We start from the raw sequence: 26,189 nt of genomic DNA, 5'->3' as shown, positions 1-26,189 counted from the left end.
TAGTCCATCCAACATATATTACGATTGACTTTTTCTTTTTTTAAACTATTACGATTGACATTCAATTGCAATTAATTGAAGGACCTGTACACCAAGAATTACCCAATGCATTTAAACCTTCAGCAAATTGTTTTCATTTGTTTCTTTCAAAACTTCAAAGAAGTGGATATGTGACTTCCTAGAACAATTCGTAGACCTATTTACAACAGCCTTAGCCTTTCAGAAAAGTCAACCATGATGAGATATTTGCAAGGTATGAAATCCACACCAATGGTAATGTCCTTGTATAGAGAAAAGATTTACTGACATACTTAACTGAATTTATACCTCATAACTACCAACTCTGCCTATGTGAGCTTGCTCACATTGCCGGTTCCAACCTTGAACAAAGATGGAGGATTGAGATAGTGGGTAGGTTGGTAGCTAGCATAAAGCTAGACAATTTATGATGTTTTCTCGCCTACCTAAATGAAAGATTAGTTATATCGGCTAGTAGACCAACAAGAGTGAATGTTGGGCCATCAAAATCTAACCCATCCACAAGGTGAGTGTGGCAAAGATGTGAATGTTCAGATGAATGTTTGATTAAACAAGATTAGATACGATTAGAAATGACTACATCCATCAAAAAGTGCAAGTTACACACATTGAGGATAAAATGAACAAAGGTAGTTTGAGATGGTTTAATTATGTCCAATGTCAAACTCCAGATGCTTTGGTACGTACGTGTTGTTAAATTAGGTCTTAAGTCTAACTCACACCCCAAAAGCTAGCTCAAAGGGAGGAGGATTGCCCAAGCCTTATAAGGAGTCCACTCATCTCATTAACTACCGATGTGGGACTTTTGTCATTCTTTAACACCCCACCTCACCTCACGCCTAGTGCTTAACATCTGGTGCGTGGGCAATTTTGATTTTGGGCGCCCCAACATCAGGTGAGATGGGCTCTGATACCATGTTAAATTAGGTCTTAAGCCTAACTCACACCCCAAAAGCTAGCTCAAAGGGAGGAGGATTGCCCAAGCCTTATAAGGAGTCCACTCATCTCATTAACTACCGATGTGGAACTTTTGTCATTCTTTAACACGTGTGAACATGGTGGATGAAAGTGTTTTAGGAGACGAGGTAGACCTAAAATCACCTGGAAGGGAAGTTGTCTCAAAAGGCCTATAATTTCTTGAAATCTATGCAGACTTGGTGAAAGATACAGCATAATGGAAGAGAAGTATCTTTATAGGCTATGCCAATCAGTTGGAAATATGTTTAAAATATGATAGTATGTTTGTCTTAGGTCTTATGCTTTCTATGAGTTTTTTTTTTATATCTATTCTTTTATCCCGGTCAGAGATTCTTGGCAGAATACATAGGCTTTGCCCCTCAAACGTGCCAAAAAAAATTATTTAGACACTTAAACCAAGGATTGTACCTATTGACACAGGAACTCGCGGCAAATTGTGCCTATTAGATCCTCAATGGCAATCTCCTGCATATAAGTGTGTGACTTCCAAACACACTGACATGGCGAAGAGATGAATCAATGAATAACACGTCGAAAACATCAACAAAAAAACCACTGTTCTTTTTCCCCCCTCCCACTACATCCATTTTCTTCATTTTAATACCTTCATAACACCATCATCAGCCTATCTCCAACAATAAATCAGCAATTTTCATGAACCACACCATTACTGAACTTGAGTTCCGAAATCAAACTGGAGTTCTTAAAAAACTCAAAATTAGTATCAAGAATTCTGAAGATCAGTTACCAATGTGTTTTCCATAGTATTGAACTATTCACTATTATATTTTTCTGTGATAATTTTGCTCTCGAAACTGCATCTACCTTTTAGATTTTTTTTTTTTTTTGGAGAAATAAAATATAAAATAAAAGGCAGATGCGGTTTCAAGAGCAAAAATATCAAACAAATATAATAATAAATAGTTCAATACTAGGGAGTTCTGTTTAATAGTTATGCAAGAAGTAGTAATTGATTACTTCTTCTAAAAACAATGGTAGTTGACTACTTACTATTTTGGCACAGATTGGTCGATTCTCACTTCTAAAACTCCATTGCTAAATGAAGATATATGGCGTCTAGCAAGACAAAACAATAGTTTGGCTGAGACGGGGCATGCCTATCTCCAAAAAAAATTAGCTTTATCCTCTATTTCTAGGGGTGACAAAATCAAACCCAACCCGTTTAAGTTTGGGCGGTTTATTGAACCACCCATTCATAAGTTCAACCCATTTCAACCCATTAAAAATTGGGTTGATATGTAACCCAAATTGACTTCAATTTGATATGTTATATATAAGCCATAATGAAGAAAAAAATAATTTTATTAGGGGTACTAAAATAGTTTAAAAGAACAAATAAAACAATTAAGCTTATTAAAATTTAAGTTGGGTTGGGTCTTGACCCCCATATAACCCATTACCTAACCCAAGCAAATTTGGGTTGGGTTGAGTCTTGACCCGATTGTTGTCTTAACCCATTATGACTCGCCCAAATTTAACCCAACCCGCTCTATTGCCACCCCTATCTGTTTCCTCTCTCCCATAAAAATTACTTAGCTCTAGCCAATTCTCAAAAAAACTCTTTTTTAATCACTTATAGACCAGCTATCCCAAAAAAGCAGACTGAAGCGGAAGATCACAAGATGCAACACAAGGGAGACGTTGAGACTGTAGCTTGCGCGAAGGAAGAAGCTAATCAATCAGAATTAAGACAGGGAGAAGAGGCGAACAAATATTTTCGAGCCTGCAAGCAGCAAGCAACAACGGCCATAGTAACTGCCACTGGCATTTCTCACAACTTTCATTCTAAACACGTATGGAACTTCCATTCCAAAAACCCCAATTCCTCCATCAAAACTGATTAACAACCTGAAGAATCTCTGGTCGAGTCCCATAGGTCGGAAAAGGTTGTCCGATTTTCTAAAAATGTCAAAAAATAAAATTAAGTCTCCACATGGCAACAATTATTTTCTGATATTGTAATTCAGACATTTGGTTGGTTATAGCAAGAGTATTAGAAGGTTCTGGAATCGGTCTTATAGTACTCTCGTTTGGGACGGTCTATACGACAGTGGAGGCAGTGGTTATAATAGTGGCGGAAGTGGAGGTGGAGGTAGGTTTTATGGTTGCAGAACTGGTGGAGAAGAGATTGTGGCGGTAGATCGAAGCAAAAATCTAACTAAAAAGGAGAAAAGGGCTTTTCATGCTCTCAGTGGAGTTTACTACACAAGTTGTGCCATGTCAGCACCGTGTCAGATAGGTATGTCTTTCAACTAATATCAAGTGTTCGATAGGTATAACCTTTAGTTCAAGTATCTAAATAAATAAAACAGGCAAGTTTGAGCGACCGCTTATGTACTCTATCGAGATTCTTTATGCTATTAGAAAATAGAGAGAACTTCCACAGATACCGAACAAAGGGAACTTTGGCTTCATTTGTTGTAGTAAGACCACCCCTCTATAAGCTTTCCCTATCACCCTGATGAACCTCTTTCCGTCTGTTCTCTAGAGTTCAAGTTCTTGCTTATCCCTTATTTATCTATTAAGTCCATTTTCCGCTAAAAGGCAACATGAAAAGCATCTATACTATAATACGTGAGGAAGGACGACAAAGCAACTGCTTTTATTTCATATAATATTGATGAATTTAATTTTAAAAAAAGGGTCAAGTGATAATTCATGTTGAGAATATAACTAAGTGTGCTCTCTCTTACGGCTTGAACTTTAAGATGAGATAGTAGCATACTTCAACATTGTATCAGAGCAGGAAATTGTCCTGGAATAGAATCTCACCACCACGCATTATCAAAAAGTATTTTCATGTGCTTGGCACATGATTAAAGAATGAGGCCCACACGTGAGGGGGCGTGTGAGAATATAATTAAGTAAATAAAAGTGTGCTCTCTTTAACAGCTTAAATTTTTAAATGAGATTTTTACATACTTCAACAATTCATAATAGTCCACCCCAATGTTATGGAACTGCAGAGCAACTGTTGTATATTGTATAACTACCAAGATGGTGTAAGCCCAGGAGGAAAAAACAATTAATCAACATTACAACTCATTCCCTCAACCAATGTAGGACAATTAACAAGCCGCTGATCCCCAACCAACCACTACACCACACCACCAAATTCCACATCCAGGGTCAATACATCTGGGAGTGGACAACATGAGGGCCTAACATTCCGTAAGAGAATAATTGGCATGGGACTGACTATGATAGTGTAAAGAAAACGGACATTGCATCTAACTCAACCAAAAAAGCCAAGTCATGACATGACCATTTCCCAAAATCACACCAGGAGACAACAATCTATTCTCTTAAAGGTCGTTTGGTAGAATGTATAAAATAATGTTAAATAAAGTGTATTAGTAATGCTTGCATTTGTTATGATGGGATTATTTCTTATACACTGTTTGGTTTGATGTATTAGAAATAGCAAGCCTTGCATCACTTTTATTAAAAATGTTTGTTTACAAAAATACTCTGCACACTCTAACATTGGGAAACAGGAAATGTCTTGAGAGGGATTTGAGGGGTAGTTATGCCATTAATCAATTCAACGCATGAGCTGAAACCCTTAGTATTACTAATACATGAAAAATCTATGGTATTAGTAATACACACCTCAATACACAATAGAGTGTATAAATAATGCAAACAATAGTTATACATAGGCTAAAAAAGTGCAACAAAAACAAGGTACTAATAATACATAAAACTAAAGCATGCATTATTTTTTCTAATACACTCTACCAAACGACCCCTTAGGGCACTTACAAATGTCAATCGACATTCCAAGTGGAAAATAAGGAAGAGAAAAACAATAACACAACAAATTAACTATGGATGATTGTTCCTTTGTTTACCTTTGGAACTGCTGCCTGGAAGATGAAGTCCGTGAAAACATCTTGTGACTTATTTGTAAAACTACCGTCAATAAGTGTCATCTGTGGGTTTCCAGGCTGCTTTGAGATGTTGAATGTTAATCTCAAGGAGCTGCTCTCAAATGCAGTAACTGGTGAATGTGCTGGACCATTGCCTTCTGTAGCTTAAATAGATGGTGTCAGCATTTCCAGAATACAATTAGACTGGATATGAGGTTACAGAGCTGATAGAGATAGTACCAGACGTCGGTGGACTGGAAGGAAGCCCGTTCAATAAATCCAACATAGAAGAATTTCCACCTGTAGAAGAGACTTGAGCTGAAGGAGCTGAAGGTGTGCACAATCTATCTAATATATCCAATGGACTTCTATTGTCTGTATTGGAGGATAACACCTGAGGTGTAGATGGGCTGCTCTGAGCAGGAGGAGTTCCAATTGACAAAAGATCCAGTAAAACATCAGAGCCACTCTTTTGGGCCTGATTTGCATCTGAAATTCAAAGAGAATACAGAGAAAAATCCACTATGAAGTCAAGTTTAAGTTAGATGTCAGTTTGTGCTTAGACTGGTCAAAAGATACCAATCTAAATTTTAAATACAGTAGGGAGAAAAAGAAAAAATGTGAGGATCAGAATTATAAATCAGGAAAAGCATTCTGAAAGATTCATACAATACACAGTAAATGTGACCTGGTTGCAAAGACACTGGCATCAAATTGACACCAAGAAGATCTTGAAGAAACTCTCCACCAGAAGAGCTAGGTGCAGGAGCATCATCTAAACTAAGATCGAGCAAGTCAGCAACATGAGCAGTACTGAGCTTGGCAGATCCATTTGGAAGATTAACAGAAACTCCTTGTGAAGTTGACACAGCTGCTGGCACAGAACCAGCTCTCCTTCCGCTGAAGGTTGCTTCATCCAGAACCGGCATTCTCTCTGCAAGTGAAGACCTGAAAACATACATAGCTGCTCAGCATAAATCGCACTAAAAAGACAACAAAAGGAATAGAAAGAACTTTCTACAAGATATCAACCAAACCTCATATTCTGATGCCTCTCGATAATAGAGTTAAATTCAATAGCTCTCTGTTGCAGTTCAAGCACAAAACTTCCTTTATACTGACCAATGATATTATTTATCCGCCTGCACCAAACAAGAGCATTACAGATTACTAACTCAAGTCACACTATGAGACCAACCATTTATTAGTTTCCAACTATTTGCAAGGGCATCGAGCATCAAGTAAAGATATTAAATAGGAAAAAAAACAATTAACCAAGTTTGAGTCATGTGGGATTGCAAGTAGAGATAACATTCCCATGGAACAATACAGCATAACAGTCTGAGAGTGATGTAGACAACAAATAGATGAAATAAAAAGTCTAATACAACACTTCCTTCAGCGTAGATAAAAAGAACAGGTTTGTTAAGAAAATGTATATTGGGTCTAACTCAAACAGCAAAGTTAGTTCGAATGGTGAGAAGTACCCTGAATCAATAAGGAGACTGAAGCCCATACAATTAATCCATGTGGGGTTCTAACTAAGGGCGTGAAATTTGGAAGGAGCAGCATATCATGGATGGCCCTACATTGGCTAGTCTAACATGCCTCATAGCTTTTGTCCGACAATGAAGGAAGTACAGTGCAATGTGAGGTAAATGCACATCACAAGATTGAACTCAACCAAAATACAAAAACCTGATATTTAAGTGGCAGGAGAATAAAGGGGGAATCCCATACTCCTCAGAGTTTTGGACATGTCCACCAACTAGGGCTGGCCAAATAACCCAGATATTTCTTGGTTAACATTGGGTAGTCCAACATCAAAGATTATTGTTTCTAATGTCTATGAATCCATATTAAGGAAACGGACCTTGGACCTTATTCAGCCCCAAATGCTAGAGCAAGCAAACTGGAACTTGAACCTAACTCAACCCAAAAGTAGCACATGAGATGAGGATTACCTGAGATCATAGAAGAAGACAACATCCCATTCCCTCAACTAAAGTAAGACTTCAACAAAAACCTACTCGCACGCCCAAATTGCACAACTAAAGCATGGACAATATAACATAAGGGACCACCAATGGGTAAACCAAGAATAGGACATCCAAATTTATTCAAGCTACAAAAGATAGTCCTAGTTTGTCTAGTTTGTCCACATTAGATTGTGCGTCATATCAACTTGAGAAACACACTCGCACTAGCTTTTCACGTAGTGTTGAGAGTCTAGCAAAGCCAGTTTTTTCATTAGTTTATTCTGATATTTTGGGTCCTAGCAGAGTCCGTTCAACCTTAGAATTTTGTTATTTTGTTTGTTTCATTGGTGATTATTCAAGATGTACTTGGATTTTTATTTTTTTTTGTGAATGACCGTTTTGAATTGTTTTCATTATATTCAGATAGTTTTAGTGCTAAGATAGAAAATCACTTTGTCATTCTATTTGTACTTTTTGTAGTGATAATGTCTTAGAATACTTATCCTCCTAGTTTCAATAATATGGCTCACCAGGGAATTATTCATTAGACATCTTATTTGACACCCCTTAGCTAAATGAGGTAGCAGAGAGGAAGAAGAGGTACCTCACTGAGACTGCTCATACTCTTCCCATTCTATCTCATGTTCCGATTGTGCTTTTAGGGCGATGCAATTCTCACATCTTGATATTTAATTATTGAATGCCCTCATCTTCCACTTAGAATCAGATTCCTTATTTAGTATCATATTGTTTCCTTGGGCACCTCTATACTCTCTTCCCCTTTGAGTCTTTCAGAGCACGTGTTCAGTTCATAATTTAGCCCTAGGGAAATTCGTGCTCTCAAATGTCTCTTTCTTGGTTATTGTCGGGTTCAAAAGGGGTATCGTTGCTAATCGTTGCTACTCACCTAATTTTCTTGGTACCTTATGTCAATCGATGTCACCCTTTTTGTCTCGACCTTACTTTACATCTTCTTCGGATTATCCTAATATCTTTGAGGTCTGACTTATACCAACTTATGGGGGAATCTATGGTTACTTCCACATCTCCATCTACGGAGCTACCACTCCTAACTTATCATCGTCGCCCACATCTAGCAGCAGCCCCAAATGATTCACGTCCTGCACCAGGCCCTACATCTAATATGAACTTGTCCCTCCAAGTCAAAGGATTGCATTTCAAAAAGGTATATGGTCCACTCATAATATAACCCTCATCATACCTTTTAAATTCATGACCCCATTATGCTTTTGTATCATCTTTGTGCTTTGATTTCATCCCTAAGTTTACAGGTGAAGCACTTTTTCATCCAAGATAGCGACAGGCAATGATTGAAGAGATGTCTAGTTTACAAGCGAGTGGTACTTAGGAGCTTGTTCCTTTTTTCTTCAAGTAAATTTATTGTTGGTTGTCATTAGGTCTATGCAGTCAAAGTTGGTCTAGACAGTGTTTTGGACGGCGAAAGTTGACAAAAGGCGACAAGGACCTGCCTCGCCTCGTGGCGCTCACTTTTTTGAATTGAGGCGCCAATTAATACCAAAAATTTAAAATTTTAATTGCATATATATATATATATATATATATATATATATATATATAAATTCAAAATTTTAATAGCAATAACATATATTACAGAGTTCAGCTTAAGTAGCTCCAACATAAAAAGAAAAAATAGAACACTCACAAGTCACTACCACTGAAAATAGAGCAATCATCCACTCATTACAACTGAAAAAAGAAGAAAAAAAAAACAAAAGAAGAACTACGTAGCTGAGCTGAGCAGCAGTCACGAAGAAGAAAAACGGTCTCGTCATCACTCTCGAAGGGGTCGCAACTCGCGAGGAAGAGGAGAAGAGGAGTGGAGGTCTCGCAATAGAGAGAAGAGTAGCAATTCGCGAAAGGTTTGCAAAAATGCCCAAAAAAAAAACCCTAATTTTGGCTTTTAATTATTAAATCAGACCTTTTAAAAAAAATTAAAAAGGCGACGCCTATCGCCTCACCATGTCTCCTATCGCCTTTTTGTCACCATATCTCGCAATTCTGAAGTCGCCTCGCCTCGCCGGAAATACACGATGCTGCCTCGCCTCGCCTTTCGCCCTTGGTCAGAAGGCGAGCGCCTTTCAAAACAGTGGGTCTAGATGGCCAAGTTGATCGGCTTAAAGCTCGTCTTGTTGCAAAGGGTTACACACAGATATTTTGGCTTGATTACATAGGTATATGGGATGTAAGTGCCCATTCTTATCATTGCTTGGATGATGGAATTTTGTGAATACACAGTTACCTGTTCCTAAAAAAAAAAAGATATTTGGGCTTGATTATAGTGATAGTCTCTCTCTATCTCGTTGGTAAAATAGCATATATTCGTCTTTCTCTGTCATGGTTGTTCGTCAATGGCCTCTTTATCAATTGGACATTAAGAATGTTCCTCTCCATGATGACCTTGAGGATGAAGTTTTTATGGAAACAACTTAGTCTTTTTGTCTAAGGGGGAGTCTAGTAGCCTTGTATGTTAGTTGTGTCAATCGCTCTATGGTCTGAAACAATATCCTTGAGCCTAGTTTAGGTGTCAACACAGTAATTCGGGAGCTTGTCATGACTCGTAGTGAAGTTGATCACTTTATGTTTTACTGCCATTCTGCTCCAAATTTGTGTAATTTTTTTTTGAAAGTTAACACTTTATAAACAAAATAGACCAATAGTGTATTTTAGTAGTAATTACATCAGGTGTTTACGGTAAGCAAAAACCAAAGATATATAACATCTAAACCCCTCCTAAACTATCCAAAAAGTAAGTAATATCCTCCACCTTTTAGGGGATGACATAGTTATATCAAAAATAAAAGGTTATAAGGCAATTCAATTTCAAACTCGAGAAAGGGATGCTCTTGTTTTCGAAACATCTCTGGTTCTTTTCCTTCCATATTGTCCACTAGATGCAAGCGGGGGAGGTCTTCCATCTCTCCTTGTGGCCTGACATATTTCCTTCTCTATTCAAGCATGTTAGAGCTTCTGATGTATGCCTTGGCATGGACAAACAGATACCCCTCAAATTAAAAAACACCTGTCTACAATGGATGAAGAGATGGTTTTTTGTCTCTGTTTCTGTTTAACAAAAAAAAGCACCTAGAACGTAATTGCCTTCCCCTTTTCATTAGATTGTCCTGAGTCGGTACTGCTTGCCTGGCTACCAGCCAAGTGAAACAAGCCACCGAGTGAGGTGTTCTAGCTTTCCATATCATCTTCCAAGACCATGGTAAGGGCATTGCAGCTGGCCTATCAAGGTGCCTATGAGCTGATTTTACTATGAATTTCCCATTTTTGGCCTTTCGCCATTGTAGACTGTCTTCATTTGTGTTAAGGTTATTGACCTACTCCAATGAATTGTAGAAATCTGTTAGGTTGTCTATCTCCTAGACACTCAACATTCTCCTGAAAGAGAGGTTCTATCCTTGGTTGTCCCTAACATCTATTATTGTTGCCTCCTTTTGTTGGTTCAAGTTATATATCACATCACAGGGTACAACTGTTTCAAGGGGTATTGACCAGCCCAGACGTCTGGAAGTTGTATCATCATTCCACAAACCTTGTTCCCCAGAGACAAACCTCCATAGCCACTTCAAGAGGAGACTCTCATTCTGTACTTTAAGGTCCTTTATGCCCATTCCCCCTTCTTTTTTATTGTTGATCAGAGCATCCCATTTCACCAAGCTATACATCTTTTCCCCCTATCCATTTCCTTGCCATAAAAAATTCCTCCCGTTGGAGTCTAGCTTCTTTAAGACACTCCCTAGCAAAGGCAGTGTTTTGGGAAGCGAGAAGCGGAAAAAAGCAACAAGGGCTCGCTTCACAGGAGCTAGAAGCGAGAAGCGAAGCGCGCGCTTTTTTTCAAGTAAAGCGATATTTAGTATAAAAATAAAAAAAATTAAATAAACTAGTTACAACTTTACTAGTTACTACAAGCAAAAACGAAGTGTAACTTAGTAACAAAAAACAACAAATAAACTAAGCAAGAAAAATAAAGACTATTAAGAGCAGAAACCAGCATACGCACATCACTGATCACAGTCACACTGTATAGAAAAAAAAAAACAGAGCAGCAATAGAATTGGAAAAAAACAGAGCAGTAATAGAAATTGAAAAAAAAAACAGAGCAGTAATAGAGATTGGAAAACAAAGCAGCAATAGAGATTGGAAAACATAGCAGCTATAGAGATTGAAAAACAGAGCAGCAACAGAAATTGAAAAAAAAAAACAATAAAAATATAGAAAAAAACACAACAGCAACCAAAAATAGAAAAAAAAACAGTAGCAGAGCAGTTGCAGCCTCACAGAGAAGAAGAGAATAGGGTTGGGCAATCGGTAACTCGGTTCGGTTTCAGTTTTTTTTTTTCGGTTTTCGATTTGTGTAACAAGTGTACCGAACACCGAACCGAAATAATTCAGTTCAGTTCGGTTTTTATTATTTCGGTTCGGTTTATGTTATTTCGCTTCGGCTTTTGTTAGATCAGTTTATTAATTTCAGAATCACGTACTAACTAGTAACAAAAACGAAAATCAAAAAGAAAGAAAGAAAAAGAAAACGGAAGAAGAAATCTTGAAAACAAAAAATAATCATGCTGGCCTCGCCGGTCAGTTGCTGCTAGTCCGCTGCTTCTGGATTCTGGTCGCGACAGTCGGAGCCTCGACGTCGCTGGTTGGCGTCAGGAAGTGGGAAGAGGGAAAGTGGGACTGGGACGTGCGGCGCCGACGATGGGAGACGGAGTTGAACTTTGGTCTTTGAACTTTGAAAACTGAATGTGCGGAGATGGAAAGTGGGACTGGGTTGTGTGCTGCACTGTGCGGCAACTGAAAAGTGAAAAAATTTAGAATTCTTGTCCTAATTTTCCATTTTGCTTATAATATATAATATTAATAATTAATATAATATTAATATATATTACTGAAATACAGAAATATACAAAATCACATACCAAAAACTGAACCGAAATACCGAAACTATGAAAATATATACCCAAAACCGAACCAAAAACCGAAATACTGAAACCGAAATACTAAAAAATTTCGGTTCGATTCGGTATTTCGATTTTTCGGTATTTATGCTTAGCCCTAGAAGAGAAGAAGAGAACTTACAGCAGTGGCAGCCTCGCAGCAATAAAAATATAGAAAAATACAGAGCAGCATCCAAAAATAGAAAAAAAAACCAGTCGTAGAGCAGTCGCAACCTTGCAGAGAAGAAGAGAACTTACAGCAGTCGCAGCCTCGCAGCAGTCCAAAGAAAATATTTGAAGTCGCGAAAGGAGGTATTGTGAAGTCGTGAAAGAAGATTTCAGAAATTAAAAAAAAAACACTAATTAGCGCTTTTTTCAAATTAAGCGCGCCTTTTCTCGCTTTTTCTTTTCTTGCGCTTCTCACTTCAACTGTAGAAGCGATCGCTTTTTGAATGTCACCTCGCTTCAGGGAAGAAAAACGCAGGGGCTGCGCTTCGCCTCGCCTTGAGCTTTAAGCCCGCTTTTCCTCGCTTTTTATAACATTGAGCAAAGGAAATAATGACATCATTAAGTTGGCATAGCATCAAGCACACTATTTATTAAAGTCAATCTTCCACCCAAAGATAGGTATTAGCTTCTCCAATTTACCACACTTTTGGTGGTTTATGTTGACCATATTGTTATCACTAGCAATGATAAGAATGGTATCACTATATAAAGCAACGTCTCTTTCAGTGTTTTCAGACTAAAGACCGCGGCACATTAAAGTATTTAATAGATAATGAAGTTGCTCAGTCCAGATCAAATATTGTTACTTCACAACGAAAGCATGCCTTAGACATTCTTGAGTTGATGCCTTGATGGGAATGATGAGACATGGACCCATTGACACTCTTATGGATCTGAATGCTAAACTCCTGCCAAGGAAGGGAGAATCACTCGGTGATCTGCAAAAGATATATGAGACCTGACATTTCTTTTCTTATGAGTGATGTAAGTTAGTGTATGGATTCTCCATGTGATAGTCATTGGGATGAAGTTGTTAGCATTCTACGATATATAAAGTTAGCTCCAGGAGAAGATTACTCTTTTGAGGGTTGTGAGTTGTGACCATGAACAAATCATTTGATCACAAAAGTTGATTGGGCAGGATTACATATTGATAGACATTCTATATCTAGATATTGTGTTTTAGTAGGAGGTAATTTGGTGTCTTGGAAGAGTAAGAAACATAATGTGGTTGCTTGATCTAGTGCAGAAGCAGATTATCGAGCAATGGTTGCAGCAAATTGTGAGCTAGTTTGGATTGAACAGTTGCTTAGAGGATTAAAATTTGGAGAAATAAGTCAAATGGAGATGGAACTTGTGTTTGATAATCAAACACTCTTTATTATTGCATCAAATCTGGTATTTCATGAGAGGACTAAGCACATACGTTGAGATTGATTGACACTTTACTTTATTAGAGAAAAGATACCCTTAAGAGGTATTGTTCAAAATTTGTGAACTCAAGTGATCAACTTGCAGATATTTCCAACTCAATGATCCCCGTATTAGTTACATTTGTAACAAGCTCATATATGACTTATATGCAACAGCTTGAGGGGGAGTTTTAGAATAGGATTTGCATATGGTGTCCTACATGGAAAAGGATTATAAGTCTACAAATAGGGTACACTGTAATAATATAGTTTAAGCATCTTCATAAAACTTCCCGAGTCTCTATTTCTCCACTTAACAACTAGCCCAAGTGATAAGAATTGTCCAAGATCATATAATGAGACTATAACTCGTATACGTATCCAACGTGGGAGTCTAACAAGGTTAAAGGAATGAATACTTCTTCAAGAAGATGAGTAATATAGTACTTAAGTGGAGAAGGGTAGAGGGGCGGGCCCACTATCCACCGAGTTTAGAAGGCTGTGATTGGTCCATAGGACGGGTCACAGGCGGATTTCTCAGTTATCAAAAAAAAAAATGAGGAGTATTATAGAACCAAAAAAAGTTGCATTGAATTGAAATGAAGATGGACAGGTAGCCTTTATAAAGATCAAACATTCTTTGTAGAAAGCGAAAACCCAAGAATTACCACCGAAAGACCCACTCCTTCAACAAAATTACTTGATTGCCGAACGAAATGCCTTGAAGTTGATCAACATTGGGTATGAAAATACTAACTCAAAGGCTAGAATATAACGAATGTGAAATACATACTCACACATACAACACGTGTTAGAACATGTTGATTAACCATGCAAGAGATGTCATCTGCTCACAAAAGAAAAGGAGTTGCCTCAGCATAACTTTAGGATTACATCAATTAATCAAGGTAAATGAGCTAATTAATGACAAAATGAATGGACTTGGCAAGGTTATATGGAGGAAGGATTAAAATAATAACAGCCTCTGGCTACCAGAAAACTAGCAACAGATCACTCAACTGGACATTAAAGGCAGTGGTGTCAGTATTGTAGGCTGGAACTAATTTGTCTTAAATAAATATCAGAATTATAGGATGGAACTTACATACAGGTTTTCAAAATCATCAATAAAACCTTATTGAAAGAAAAAGAAAAGTTACCCCCAAGGCCTAGCTCAAGTGGCAAAAGGTGGAGGATTTGTGGCTTAGGTCGTAGGTTCAAGCCCCACACCATGCAAAGCGAAGCCCGGTATTTAAGTGGAGAAGGGTAGAGGGGCGGGTTCATTATCCACCAAGTTTAGAAGGCAGTGATTGGTCCAAAGGGCGGGTCATAGACGGAATTCTCGGTTATCAAAAAAAAAAAAAAAGGAAAAGTTCATTGGCTCTTTAAAAACTTAGGAATCAGTCAATTGACCAATCATATAATACTGATGGAAGAAACATTATATCCATGGTGCTTGAGTATAATGTTGTTTGGTGTCCTAAACAGAACATCACATCATTGCTTAAATTAAACCGGTTAATGAACAAAGTTTTGAAACTTGTGAATAGTTGAGAAGCAGTGAGAGGCTGAAGATTATAAGGCACAAGAGGCAGATTTGATTGTGAAGACTATTTACCAGAATGAAGAGTCAGTCACACATAAAAATAGAACATGATAGACTATATATTATAGCTGAACAGCACAAACAGATATCAAACTGAATGAACGTTAATTCTGGCAGAAATGTCAGCTGATGGATAAGATATGTGTGCTTCATATACTGAAGACGGGAGCATTTTACGCATAGTAGAAAAGAATACATACTGTGAACAAGATGGAAAGCGACTGGACAGCTTTAACAAAGCAATCAGACACATCGCCTGAGATGTGAGATCACATGAATGGATTTTGATGGATGTCTCCAACACATCCACAGCATCCGACTCTGTCACCTGCTCCAAGAAACTACATCATTTAGGCCCCAGAAGGTGAAAACTAAAAAAGCCGAAATGAAAACAACATGCACCGAACTTCAAATAGGCAAGAAGCTAAATCACTTTTAAAGAAATACTGCAATAAAATACAAAAATAATTCAGTATTCTTTTTGATAAGTCATGGTGATGATTATAAGCCATCTTTTGGACTGTTCATCCTTTGTTTTCAAAGTTACATCTTTAATTTACTAAAGTACATTACTAGATGGCAGATGCACATTATAACAACAATGTTTCACAATATATCATCCTATTCTGGTCTTGAAATACACGAGTAGCAGCATATTCGGTAAAACATTCCGTTCTTTCACAGGTTGACTCTCCCCTTTTTCTCCTTCTTACATATTTTGGAGGAATAAGGAATTTCTTGGAGACCTGTATTTTATCAAGGACTTAAAAATCACATGGGACAAGTTACATTCATTACCACATTCAACCAGAGCATAAATTTATTATTAATGAACTTCCAATTAAAGTAAGAGAAAGTTCAACAATTATAGTTATTGTCAACACATACATCGTGATTTGCGTAGAGGATGACAATAATGAATGAGAAACTTAATCCAGAGAATGTTGGATCACAAATAAATTAAAAACTGGTCAAGAATATGATGCAGGACTGATTTGGAGAAAAATATTCATAGATCGAATTCGCTAACAACTGTCCACAAGCATGAACTCACAGTTGCGGGTTCTTCTATGTCAAGCCTTCCAAAATTATTGACTAGCATTTCACCATACTCTCCAATGCACCAAACTGCTACTCGAAAAAGGGTTTCCTAACAAAAAACAATCAAACAGAATACAGTAAACAATACGTTCATCAAAAAAATAAAAAATAAAAGAATACACTAAACAATATGGACACATTCAAGACCAGAAAACTGCTCATGGGATACAGGAACCAAGATTCTGATATAAGAGAAAGGAAAAGTGTGATGTACCTGATCCCTTGCTTTTTGCACAGCTCTGTACAAAGACCGTACAGCATATCCATGGAGGTCGGAAGCATTTGTAATCACCACAATCAGAGCATGCCACACCTCATCCTTGACATAGTTTCCAGCCTATATCACACCTATCATATTAGTACTATTTACACCACAAAAGTAAAAGGGAAGGAAGAATGAGTAATCAACCAAAACAGGCCAACAAGGGGCTTCAAATATGTAGAGTCAAATCTAAAGCCAGCAGCATAAGCAGATTCATCAGTAACTAAGCCTCATTTGTTTGCACTTAATGAAAGTCTGAATCTCAATGGTTCAAACTTTAGGCCATAAAAGCATTTGTTTTCATTAAGATTTAAGCACTTAATTGGTTTGAATAGGTCTTAATCATTCAGATCTTGAACAAACTTTTATTATCATTAAGAGCCTGTTTGGCATTGCTGTTGGGAGGCCAAAAGTGCTTTTTTTTTTTTTAGAAAAAAACACTTTTTTTGAAAAATCAAGTGTTTGGCAATCCCTCAAAAGTGCTTTTAAATAGAAGTAGAAGCAGTTTTTTTGCTGTTGGGAAGAAGCTAAAAATTTCTGCTTCTTAAAAAAAGCAAAAGCAGAAAATTATCTTTTTGAAGACTAAAATATCCCTTACATATTTACATATCATATATTTATATAAAAGAGAACCCTATGCCCGCCTACGTGGCGCCACCATAAACCAGGATTCCCTTTTAAATTTATTTATTTCCAAAACTAGCCTTCCCTTTTCATGAAAAGTTGTGACTTTTATGAGAGTTGCGACTTTTATGAAAAACATTGACTTTTATGTAAGGTTGTGACCTTTCCGAAGGGTTGTGACCTTTCCGAAGGGTTGTAACTTTTCCATAATGTTGTGACTTTTCCGATAAGGCAATAAACATTTGTTCACACTACCCTATGTTGTCTATAAATAGAGGAATTTCCTGCCCCTATAATTTGTAGGTTTTTTTCTCGCTATTGGGTAGTCAAATTCAAATACATTAATTAAGTTTTTATGAAGTTTGTTTCATTCCTGAAAGTTTTCTTCCTCCTAATTTATGGAGCTTAATCTTTACTATAAGTCATATTGATTCATGTAACTATGACAAAAAAATTTTCCTATTTTGGTGACCTTTTTTTTAACTTTGTTAAAGTTTAGGCAAGGATGAGTGAAAATTGATCTTCTCTTTTGTCACTTTCTACTGGTTTCTTCATATAAAAAAAGAAAATTGATTTCAATTGCATTGCGACATTACTACTCTTGGACCTCTCAGTGCACAACTCATAATGCTACTGAAATGGTTTATGGTTGAATTCATTACATTTGGTTCTTTAGTAAACAAATCTTTTATTTATGCCATTATTATTTGTATGTTTTTAATTCAAATACATTAATTAAGCTTCTTATGAAGTGTGTTTCATTCCTCAATGTTTTCTTCCTCTTATTTCATGAAGCTTAATTTTTTACTATAAGTCATAGTGATTCATGTATCTATTGCAATTTCTTTTTACTATTTTGGTGACTTTTTTTTAATTATGTTCAAAATTTCAGTGAGGATGATTGAAAATTTATCTTCTCCTCTGTCCCTTTCTACAGGTTTTCTTCATATACTTTTTGGAAAAATTGTGTGTGGGTTGTGCTATATTTGATAGCACACAACAACAAATATGTGATAACTAATACGAAACCAATGATGAAGTTACTTAAAAGAACCAAAATGATTGCTGAGCTTGCCACAGTTAGTATATTATTTTGATTGTTTTTTCTTAGGTACAAACATTTTTTATGCCATTGCACTATTCCTAGGATATTTGTATCAAGACAATTAGTCCACATCTTTTATCGCAAGTTAACTAATTTGTCATATTCTTCTTCTCTTCTTTTTGGGAATAATAAGATATCAAGTTTTCGTGAAACTAACAAATGTCCAAAATACACTATAACAAAAATAACTTTTATCGGTAATAAATATGTACGTTCACGAAGAGTGCTACTGCCTTTACCGACATTAATTAATTGTCATTAGATTCAATGTTGTTTTAGACTTTAGGGATATTTATACAGAGTACCAATTCCCTCTAAAAATACATATTTAGCGACAATTAAGCTATTCATTGCCGTTAAAGATCATTGTTGTTGTAGTGATAACTCATTCTTTTGATAAAGTTTTTCATTTTTTTGATAAAGAAGTAATAACTCTTTCTTTTGGCTTCTTTCAATTAATTTTGTGAACTGTAAATTTGGATACAACCCGAAAGACTATCTTTTGGAAAAATATGTTAAGCAACATGCCTTTTTCTTCTTGATTGTTAGGAAAGTAAGGTCGTCTTTATTATTATTTTTGGATATTTGTGCGTTCAAGTGCTCACAGAATTATGCTGTGGGATTTTAATATGTTATGTGTCAAAATTTTGGTTTAGAATATCCCGTTGTGAACATTCAGATGCCACCTACTACCTACTGCTTGGTTGATAATTGCATTAATTCTTTGTAACTGCATACTATAACCATAACAATAACTATGGTTTAATCCAAATAAGTTGGGGCCGGTGATATGAAACCTTAAAAATAGTAATGACTATTTTGAGACAATGACAAAAAACATATATGATAATAACAATTATAGGGTCATTTTTAGCATATACTTGATATGGCATACAATAATAAAAAAGTGATTGATGGAGGTTCATAAGAAAGGAGTCCAGGGTCGTACATTTGAATTAGTAAATTATGATCTTGTATGGACGTGATGTTCCACTTTACTTGGGAGTGTTGTTGTTCAATACTTTTCGGTCTCTTTTTTAACGTCTGATGTTGTTCTTTATTACTTCTTGGAATTTAAAAAATTTCATTAATTCTGACCAACTATTTCCAAGGAGATTTTCTTAGAGTTCTTTCTTATACTTAAAATCTCTCTATGACTCATAATTTTGGTAAAACAAAAATGAAAATTAAAAAAATATAGCACTTAAAGATTTCGGAGGAACGCTTTGCCTTAAGATAAAATGTTCTTGACAATATAGTGTATGTATCGAAAATACGAATATTACCGAATGATCATATGTAAGCTTAATAAAATGTTCAATCCCGTGCGAAGCACGGGTAATTTACCTAGTTTACCAATATATCTCTTATTAATTAAGGCAAAATGGTCTGGTGAACCCTTATACTTGTATACATTTGTATTGTGAACCCTTCTACTTAATCATTTGTCAACTGAACCCTTAAACTCAATAAAACACAATTTAACAAACCCCTCTGACCATTGACCAGGCTTATGTGGCATTAGGATGTCTGAGTTGGCAAAAGTGTGTAACTACACGCCTATTAAGGCGAGTGAGGAGCATTTTTACTTAGAAAAATATTAAAAATTATTAAAAAAAAATATTTTTTAATTTTTTTAAACCATTAATTAAAAAACTCCTTCTTCTTCACCCATTACACCTCTTTTTCAGCCATATCCATCCCCTGCCCAACCCTTTTTTTCTTTTTTCCACAATCTATTTTCATTTATTTAGATTATCTTGGGCACCTCCTTGAGTCAACTAATTCACCGACGGAGGGAGAGAGCGGCGCTGGTGGTGCGATCGCCAGACACCATTGATACGCAGTGGAGTGAGAGAGAGGCGCGGCTGGTCAGCAGAGAGGAAAACGAGGTGGGTAAGGGTGCGAGATCTAATCATGGCGGCAAAAATGGTGATGGTGTTCGGCTAGATTTGGTGTGGTGGCTTAGGTTGTTGGTTTTGTGAGGTTGGAGAAGGAAAGGAAAATGGTCGTCACGTGTGGCGGAGATGAAGGCAGGTAAAGGAAGGAATATGAGTGGTTTCGCCGGCAACAATGTCGACGGCGGCAAACCATGAAACAGTGGGAAGGGGAGAAACTGTAATGGGTTTTACTTTAAATAATATAATTAATTTTTTATTATTTTACCTTTTATTAAACAATTTTGATTAATATTTTTTAAAATAATTATGACATGGCATTAATATATCTGATGTGTATATGACATGTCATTTATGTAAAGGAGAGTGAGCTACACACATGGCTGGAGGGGTTTAAAAGACTCATTTTGATTGAGTTTAAGGGTTCAGTTGACAAATGATTAAGTAAAAGGGTTCACAATACAAACGCATACGAGTATAAGGGTCCACAAGACCATTTTGCCATTAATTAATTAACATATTTCATAAGTTTTGTTAAGTTTCATTCAAGAATTTTATTTTTTATTTTTATATGATAAACTTTTTATTTTATTTATGTTTATATATTATTATTATTATTATTATTTATATTTTATATATTATTTTATAAATTCGACACTCAGGTTCATCTTATTACAAGTACTATGGCTATACATAATTTCATACAACGACATTCTACCACTGATAAAGACTTCAACTATTTTGCAAATGAAGACATTATTACAAAAATCGAAGAAGAAGATTGGGGTGCCTTCAGAGATACCTTCAGATATACAAGACAAGACAGATCGTCTACTACTATGGAAATATTGTGTGATAAAATTAGGAATGAAATCATTGAAAAAATTTGTGATGTATGAAGAACTTTATTTATTTTTGTGGTAAGTTTTTCATATGTAGTGATTTTATTTGTGGAATAGTTTTTAAATTTATTTTGCTTGATATTTTTAATTATATTTAACTCATCATGTAAACATTATATTAATATTTTATTTATTTATTTATCTATGTATAATATTGATTAATAATTTGAATATGTACATTTTAATTTAATTAAAATAAAGATTCAATTAAAGTTATGTATTAGTTATTTAAAATAGTTTCTCTCTACAAAATAATCTTAAAAGCACATTGATACTTGCCCTTTTTCGTAATTTGACTCTCAAAGCACTCTTTTTAAAAAGATAGTCAAACACAAATTGCTTATCAAAAGCACTTTTCAAATGAATTTGCCAAACACAAATTGCTTTTTTTGAAAAGCACTTTTCAGAAAAGCAATTTTAAAAAACCACTTCTAGAAATAAGCAATTTTTTGCAGCAATGCCAAACAGGTTGTAAGAGGTATTCTTGTGTGGAATAATATTCACCAGCAATATCCGCCACCACCACTAACCACCTCTGCCATCAGTACCACCACTAGCAACCAGTGGCGGATCCAGGATTCTAAGGTCGTAGGTGCTGACCTTTCCTTAAATGTTAAACTAGTATAATACCCACGCGGCACACAAATGTTATCTCCCTTCAATTTAATATCATAACCATTCCCTATTATTCTTTTCAGGTATCATGATTATAAAAATAATTGATTCAAAATATATGTTATTTTAGAAAGTTACATAAGAGCAAAACTTTTTTTTTACCCTCCCTAGGAGCTCTCACCCCTTTTGCTCCCTTGGTGACTCGAACTCACAACCTTCGGGTTGGAAGTGAAGGGTGCTTACTATCCGAGCAACTCCCTCTCGTCTCATAAGAGCAAAACTAATTGAAAACAATAATATTTTTTATAAAAAAAAAAATTAACAAAAAGCAACATTAAACAAAAGTTAAAAACTAAATAAAAAAGTGAATGAAGAAAGTAAAAGACTAAGGAAAGAAGCAGAATAAAGAAAAGAAAACATGAGCTCATAAAAATGTTGTAGTTGGGAATCGAACTGTGAACGTAAAAGCAAACGTAGCCACTTATTTCTGAATTTCAACCAAAGCACCCACGCAGACTTATAGCTTATGGTGCTCTTGAGTTTTTATATAACAATATTAAGAAATTTCTATATAACAATATATAATTTACGTTGGGGCCAATGGGTGCTCGAGTACCCGAAACGTGACATGTGGGTCCGCCCCTGCTAGCAACCAACACCACTGCCAACCACTACTATCGACAGCTACCACACCTACCACCTTAATCATTATAAAAATATCCATTGCCACCATCATCTTTGTCACCGTTGCCACCTCCACCACCACAATCAACCACTACGGCTATTGTTGCCAATCTCTACTACCAACCAAGTACTCCATCATCACAACTAGCACCACCGCCAACTATCACCAACATATCATCAACCACCACACATTCTTCTACTATCACCACCACCTTCGTCACCGATGCCGCAACCTCCACCACCATTGCGGTCAATCCGTACTACAAACAACCTCTATCATCACAACTAGCATCGCTGCCAACTACCACCGACACATCGTCAAAGACCGCACATTTTTTAGCCACCACCATCAACATTGTCAACTACTAACATCAACAAACTTCACCATCACAACCACTACCTATCGCACAGTCACTACAACACCAACTACCATCACCATCACAACTATCACCACCATCATTACTAGCCACTGACACCAACCATTACCACCACCACCATCATTACTAGCCACTGACACCAACCATTACCACCACCACCACCATCATAAAACCATCTCTACCATCACTAGTGAACCCACTGTTTCATTTTCTTAATCAAACAATGGTCTTATTTTATTTTATTAAAATTATTTTTTTCTAAAATTTAATAATTTCTTATTTGAATCGTGTATTTATTATGTGTACAAAAAATAAACTATGTAAATTTAGATACTGAAAAACAAATAGTCCTAATCATTCAATACTCAGATCCAGATATAACATCTTAGCCATTCAAATGTGTATTCAGATACATAACGTCTTAATCTTCGGGAAAACAAATGAAGCCCAAGTGTCTTTACACGTCTGAGATTATGAAGTTGGTTCTACAAAAGTTGATCAAAGGAAAGTATAATAACTAGCATTAATAAGATAATATCCTCAATTCAGAAACCTAAGTGAGACAAAACCTTTGGGAAGCTGGATGTATTTCAAAGAGCCTGAATAATATATCAAGGATATCCCTAGCTGTGTTTTTGGACTATATTGATAAAGAAACTTGAGGTGCTTTTACAACCAAAAAAATCACATCCAGATTTTGAATTTTAAATGTTTGTCCAATTTAGCTATTGACGTAATCTGGTGGATATATATGATGAGGGGAAATTGCTAGATTTTGTATACTCATTGCAGAACTGAGCTTGATTGTGCTATTGTATCAGTTGTATCTCAGCGCTGGAACTTTTGGTGAAACATTGCTTCCTTTATCCAAAAAAAAAAAAACCCTTCAATTTAACTTTTAAGTGCAATTGTTTCTTGCTGAGAATGAAAATTGTATTAACATTTCGCAATGAGTATTTTCGGATAAATGGTGTTTTCCCCCTGCAATCTCTCTCAAAAGTACATAATCTGAGGAGGAGGATGAGCACCTGTAAAAGGTATTCTAAGACATAAATTTTCTATAGCAATTGTACTTGAAAACAAAGTCTGCTAATGCAAAAGATATGGTAGGTAGCTACTATCAATAAACAAGTTAAGTGTATAACTTTTTCATTTCATTTTTTTATGATGGTGCTTCGGCCAATTTGCACGCACCATGACTTTTCTACTAGTACTTGCTACCTCCCACCAACACAGGTACTGAATAACTCTGCCCTCCAAAGTTAGGCAAATAGGAAGAAATCACCTAGCATTTTTGGCTCCACTAAGATTTGCCTCATGATTAACAACTTTTTCATTTCGTGAAAGTAAAGGCAGTTCATAGATTCTTTTGACTAGTCAAGAAATCTCCAAGAGTAGGTGGCATACGGTCCAAAACTTGATAGATAATGGACTCATCCATGTACCCTTCTCCACTTAGAAACTAGACTTTTGCCTGCGGCATGGTTAGAGACCGTGACATGCACCTAATCCAAAAATCATGTTGTTGTGCTCTTATCACTAGACCGAAGCCCTAGGGCAGCAATTCACAGATAATAACTGTACTCCAATCTAGAATTATAAACTTCAAGAACTAGCTTAGTAACTCCACCCACGTGAAGCCACCTACATGAAATTCTGATAGCTGGTTCCAGGTTCAGTAAAATAGGTAGGTTGCGTTGGGTTGACGGCTAGCATAAAATTACCAAAATAAAAATGGATCTTTTGGTGAAAAATGGATCAACTGGGTGAAGTTCTGCATATCTACTGTGAAGTTCTCCATTCTCATTAATGAGGGGCCTGAAGGTTTCTTTGATGCTCACAGGGGTATTAGACAAGGAGATCCCATGTCCCAATTCCTTTTCATTCTGGCCATGGAAGGACTCAATAGTATGATTAAGGTGGCAAACTCCAGTTTGTGGGTACAGGGTTTTGACGTTGCCAGAAACAACAACCTAAGTATGAAGAATACCCACCTTCAATATGCAGATGACACCTTAATTTTTTGTGATACCGAAGAAGAGCAGCTGAAGTATTTAAGAGTGATTCTAATCCTGTTTGAAGCCATTTCAGGTCTTCACATTAATTGGAGAAAGAGTTAAAGATACTATACCCCATAAATCATGTGCCTCATATGGAGCAACTAACCATAATACTGGGAGGTGAAGTAGGAAGGCTCTCCACTATCTACTTGGGTATCCCCCTAGGAACAAAGTCAAAATCCAAAGGGATATGGGACTCGGTACTGGAAAAGTGTGAGAAAAAATTGACCAGGTGGAAGTCTCAATATTTATCTTTGGGGGTTAAGATACACACTGGTAAATGCAGTTTTAGATGCACTACCAACTTACATGCTATCACTCTTCCCAATTCCCTCAAGTGTTGTTCAGACACTAGACTCTTCAGGAGGTCCTTAGTATGGCAAGGAAAAAAGAGTTTTCCACCAAATGGAAGGACATTATTAGAAGTAAGAAACAAGGTGGGCTTGGCATCAGGAATTTGAAACACCAGGGCAAAGCTTTGAAGATCAAATGGCTATGGAGATATGCACAAGAGCCTCAGACCCTATGGGGCAGTGTCATAAAAAGCAAGTACGGGGAAGAAGATTGCCGGGTATCCAAGGAAGTCACCACTCCATATGGGGTCAGTTTGTGGAGATCCATTAGGGCCTTCTGACCTTTTCTTTAAAAACACTCAATGATCAGAGTATACAATGGAGTCAGGACTAGGTTCTGGAAAGATAAATGGACAAGGGACAAGGTCATTGCAAGAAGCCAAGTACTGTTCCCGGATCTTTTTGACCTTCCCAAGATCAACACAATACAGTAGCTGAGATGTGGACTCAACAAGGATGGGACATGAGATTCAGAAGAGGGATGAATGTTTGGGAGATCCCAAGAGTGGTTGAACTATTCAAACAACTAGAAAGCTTTCAAGGGATGCAAGAAGGTGTAGATTGTTGTGGTGGAATGGACACCCTAAAAGACTTTATAAAGTCAGCTCAGGGTATAAGTTGTTGAATCAGATAGAACCAATGAATACTTTTTGGCCTTGGAAACAGATCTGGAAGACCAAGACTCCATATAAGTTTGCATGTTTTGCGTGGCTTCTAACTACAGAAGCTGTTCTGACTCATGAGAAGTTGATTAAGAGGAAGATATATGATCAAGATGTTTATGTGAAAAGGAAGCTGAGACAGTAAATCACTTGTTCTTACACTGCAGTATCACAGATCAGCTATGGAAGATTTTTATCAATCTTAGGGGCATAGCATGGGCATTGCCAAGCAAGATTGCTGACACTCTTTTTAGCTGGGAGGAAGCTGGAGCCAGTAACAGAGAGAGATGAAGGATCATCCCTTCATGTATATGGTGGACAATTTGGAAAGAAAGAAATTATAGATGCTTCGAGGATAGGTGCAATTCAGTACAAAAGATTAAGCTAAACTGTATTTTGTTATTTTGCTTTAGGTGTACTAAATTATACTCTGGGGATACAGAATCAATCCTAGATGTGCTAGATACCATCTAGGTTTGATTTACTTTTGGCATACTCTGTATCTGATCTCACTCTTGTAAATATGGTTTTTCAGTACTACCTAAGTACTAGCTTGAATACAAAATGTTACCTGATTTAAAAATTTTAAAAAATTGATATAGAGGATTCATGTAGCCAACTCAACTAATCTGGAATTGTGGC

General features: G+C 36.5%; 1 protein-coding gene across 2 annotated transcripts in view; it reads right to left on the bottom strand.

Moving 5' to 3' along the window:
* The window catches only part of LOC125835014 (AP-1 complex subunit gamma-2-like), a 49,663-nt gene that overhangs the window by 2,208 nt on the left and 21,266 nt on the right, over positions 1-26,189 (bottom strand). Inside the window, exons 10-16 of one of the 2 annotated variants that reach the window (XM_049514153.1) lie at positions 16,220-16,342; positions 15,959-16,054; positions 15,105-15,232; positions 5,948-6,052; positions 5,599-5,858; positions 5,151-5,399; positions 4,893-5,074 (exon numbers count right to left, since the gene is read on the bottom strand). In XM_049514153.1, coding sequence (XP_049370110.1) covers positions 4,893-5,074; positions 5,151-5,399; positions 5,599-5,858; positions 5,948-6,052; positions 15,105-15,232; positions 15,959-16,054; positions 16,220-16,342 — 1,143 coding nt within the window. The remainder of the gene's footprint in view (positions 1-4,892; positions 5,075-5,150; positions 5,400-5,598; positions 5,859-5,947; positions 6,053-15,104; positions 15,233-15,958; positions 16,055-16,219; positions 16,343-26,189) is intronic. The other variant, XM_049514154.1, reaches the window with a different exon arrangement.

This window comes from Solanum verrucosum, unplaced genomic scaffold, assembly GCF_900185275.1.
Source record: "Solanum verrucosum unplaced genomic scaffold, falcon-dt-bn FXZP01000058.1, whole genome shotgun sequence".
Lineage (NCBI taxonomy): Eukaryota > Viridiplantae > Streptophyta > Magnoliopsida > Solanales > Solanaceae > Solanum > Solanum verrucosum.
This window is presented reverse-complemented; position numbering and strand designations above follow the sequence as displayed.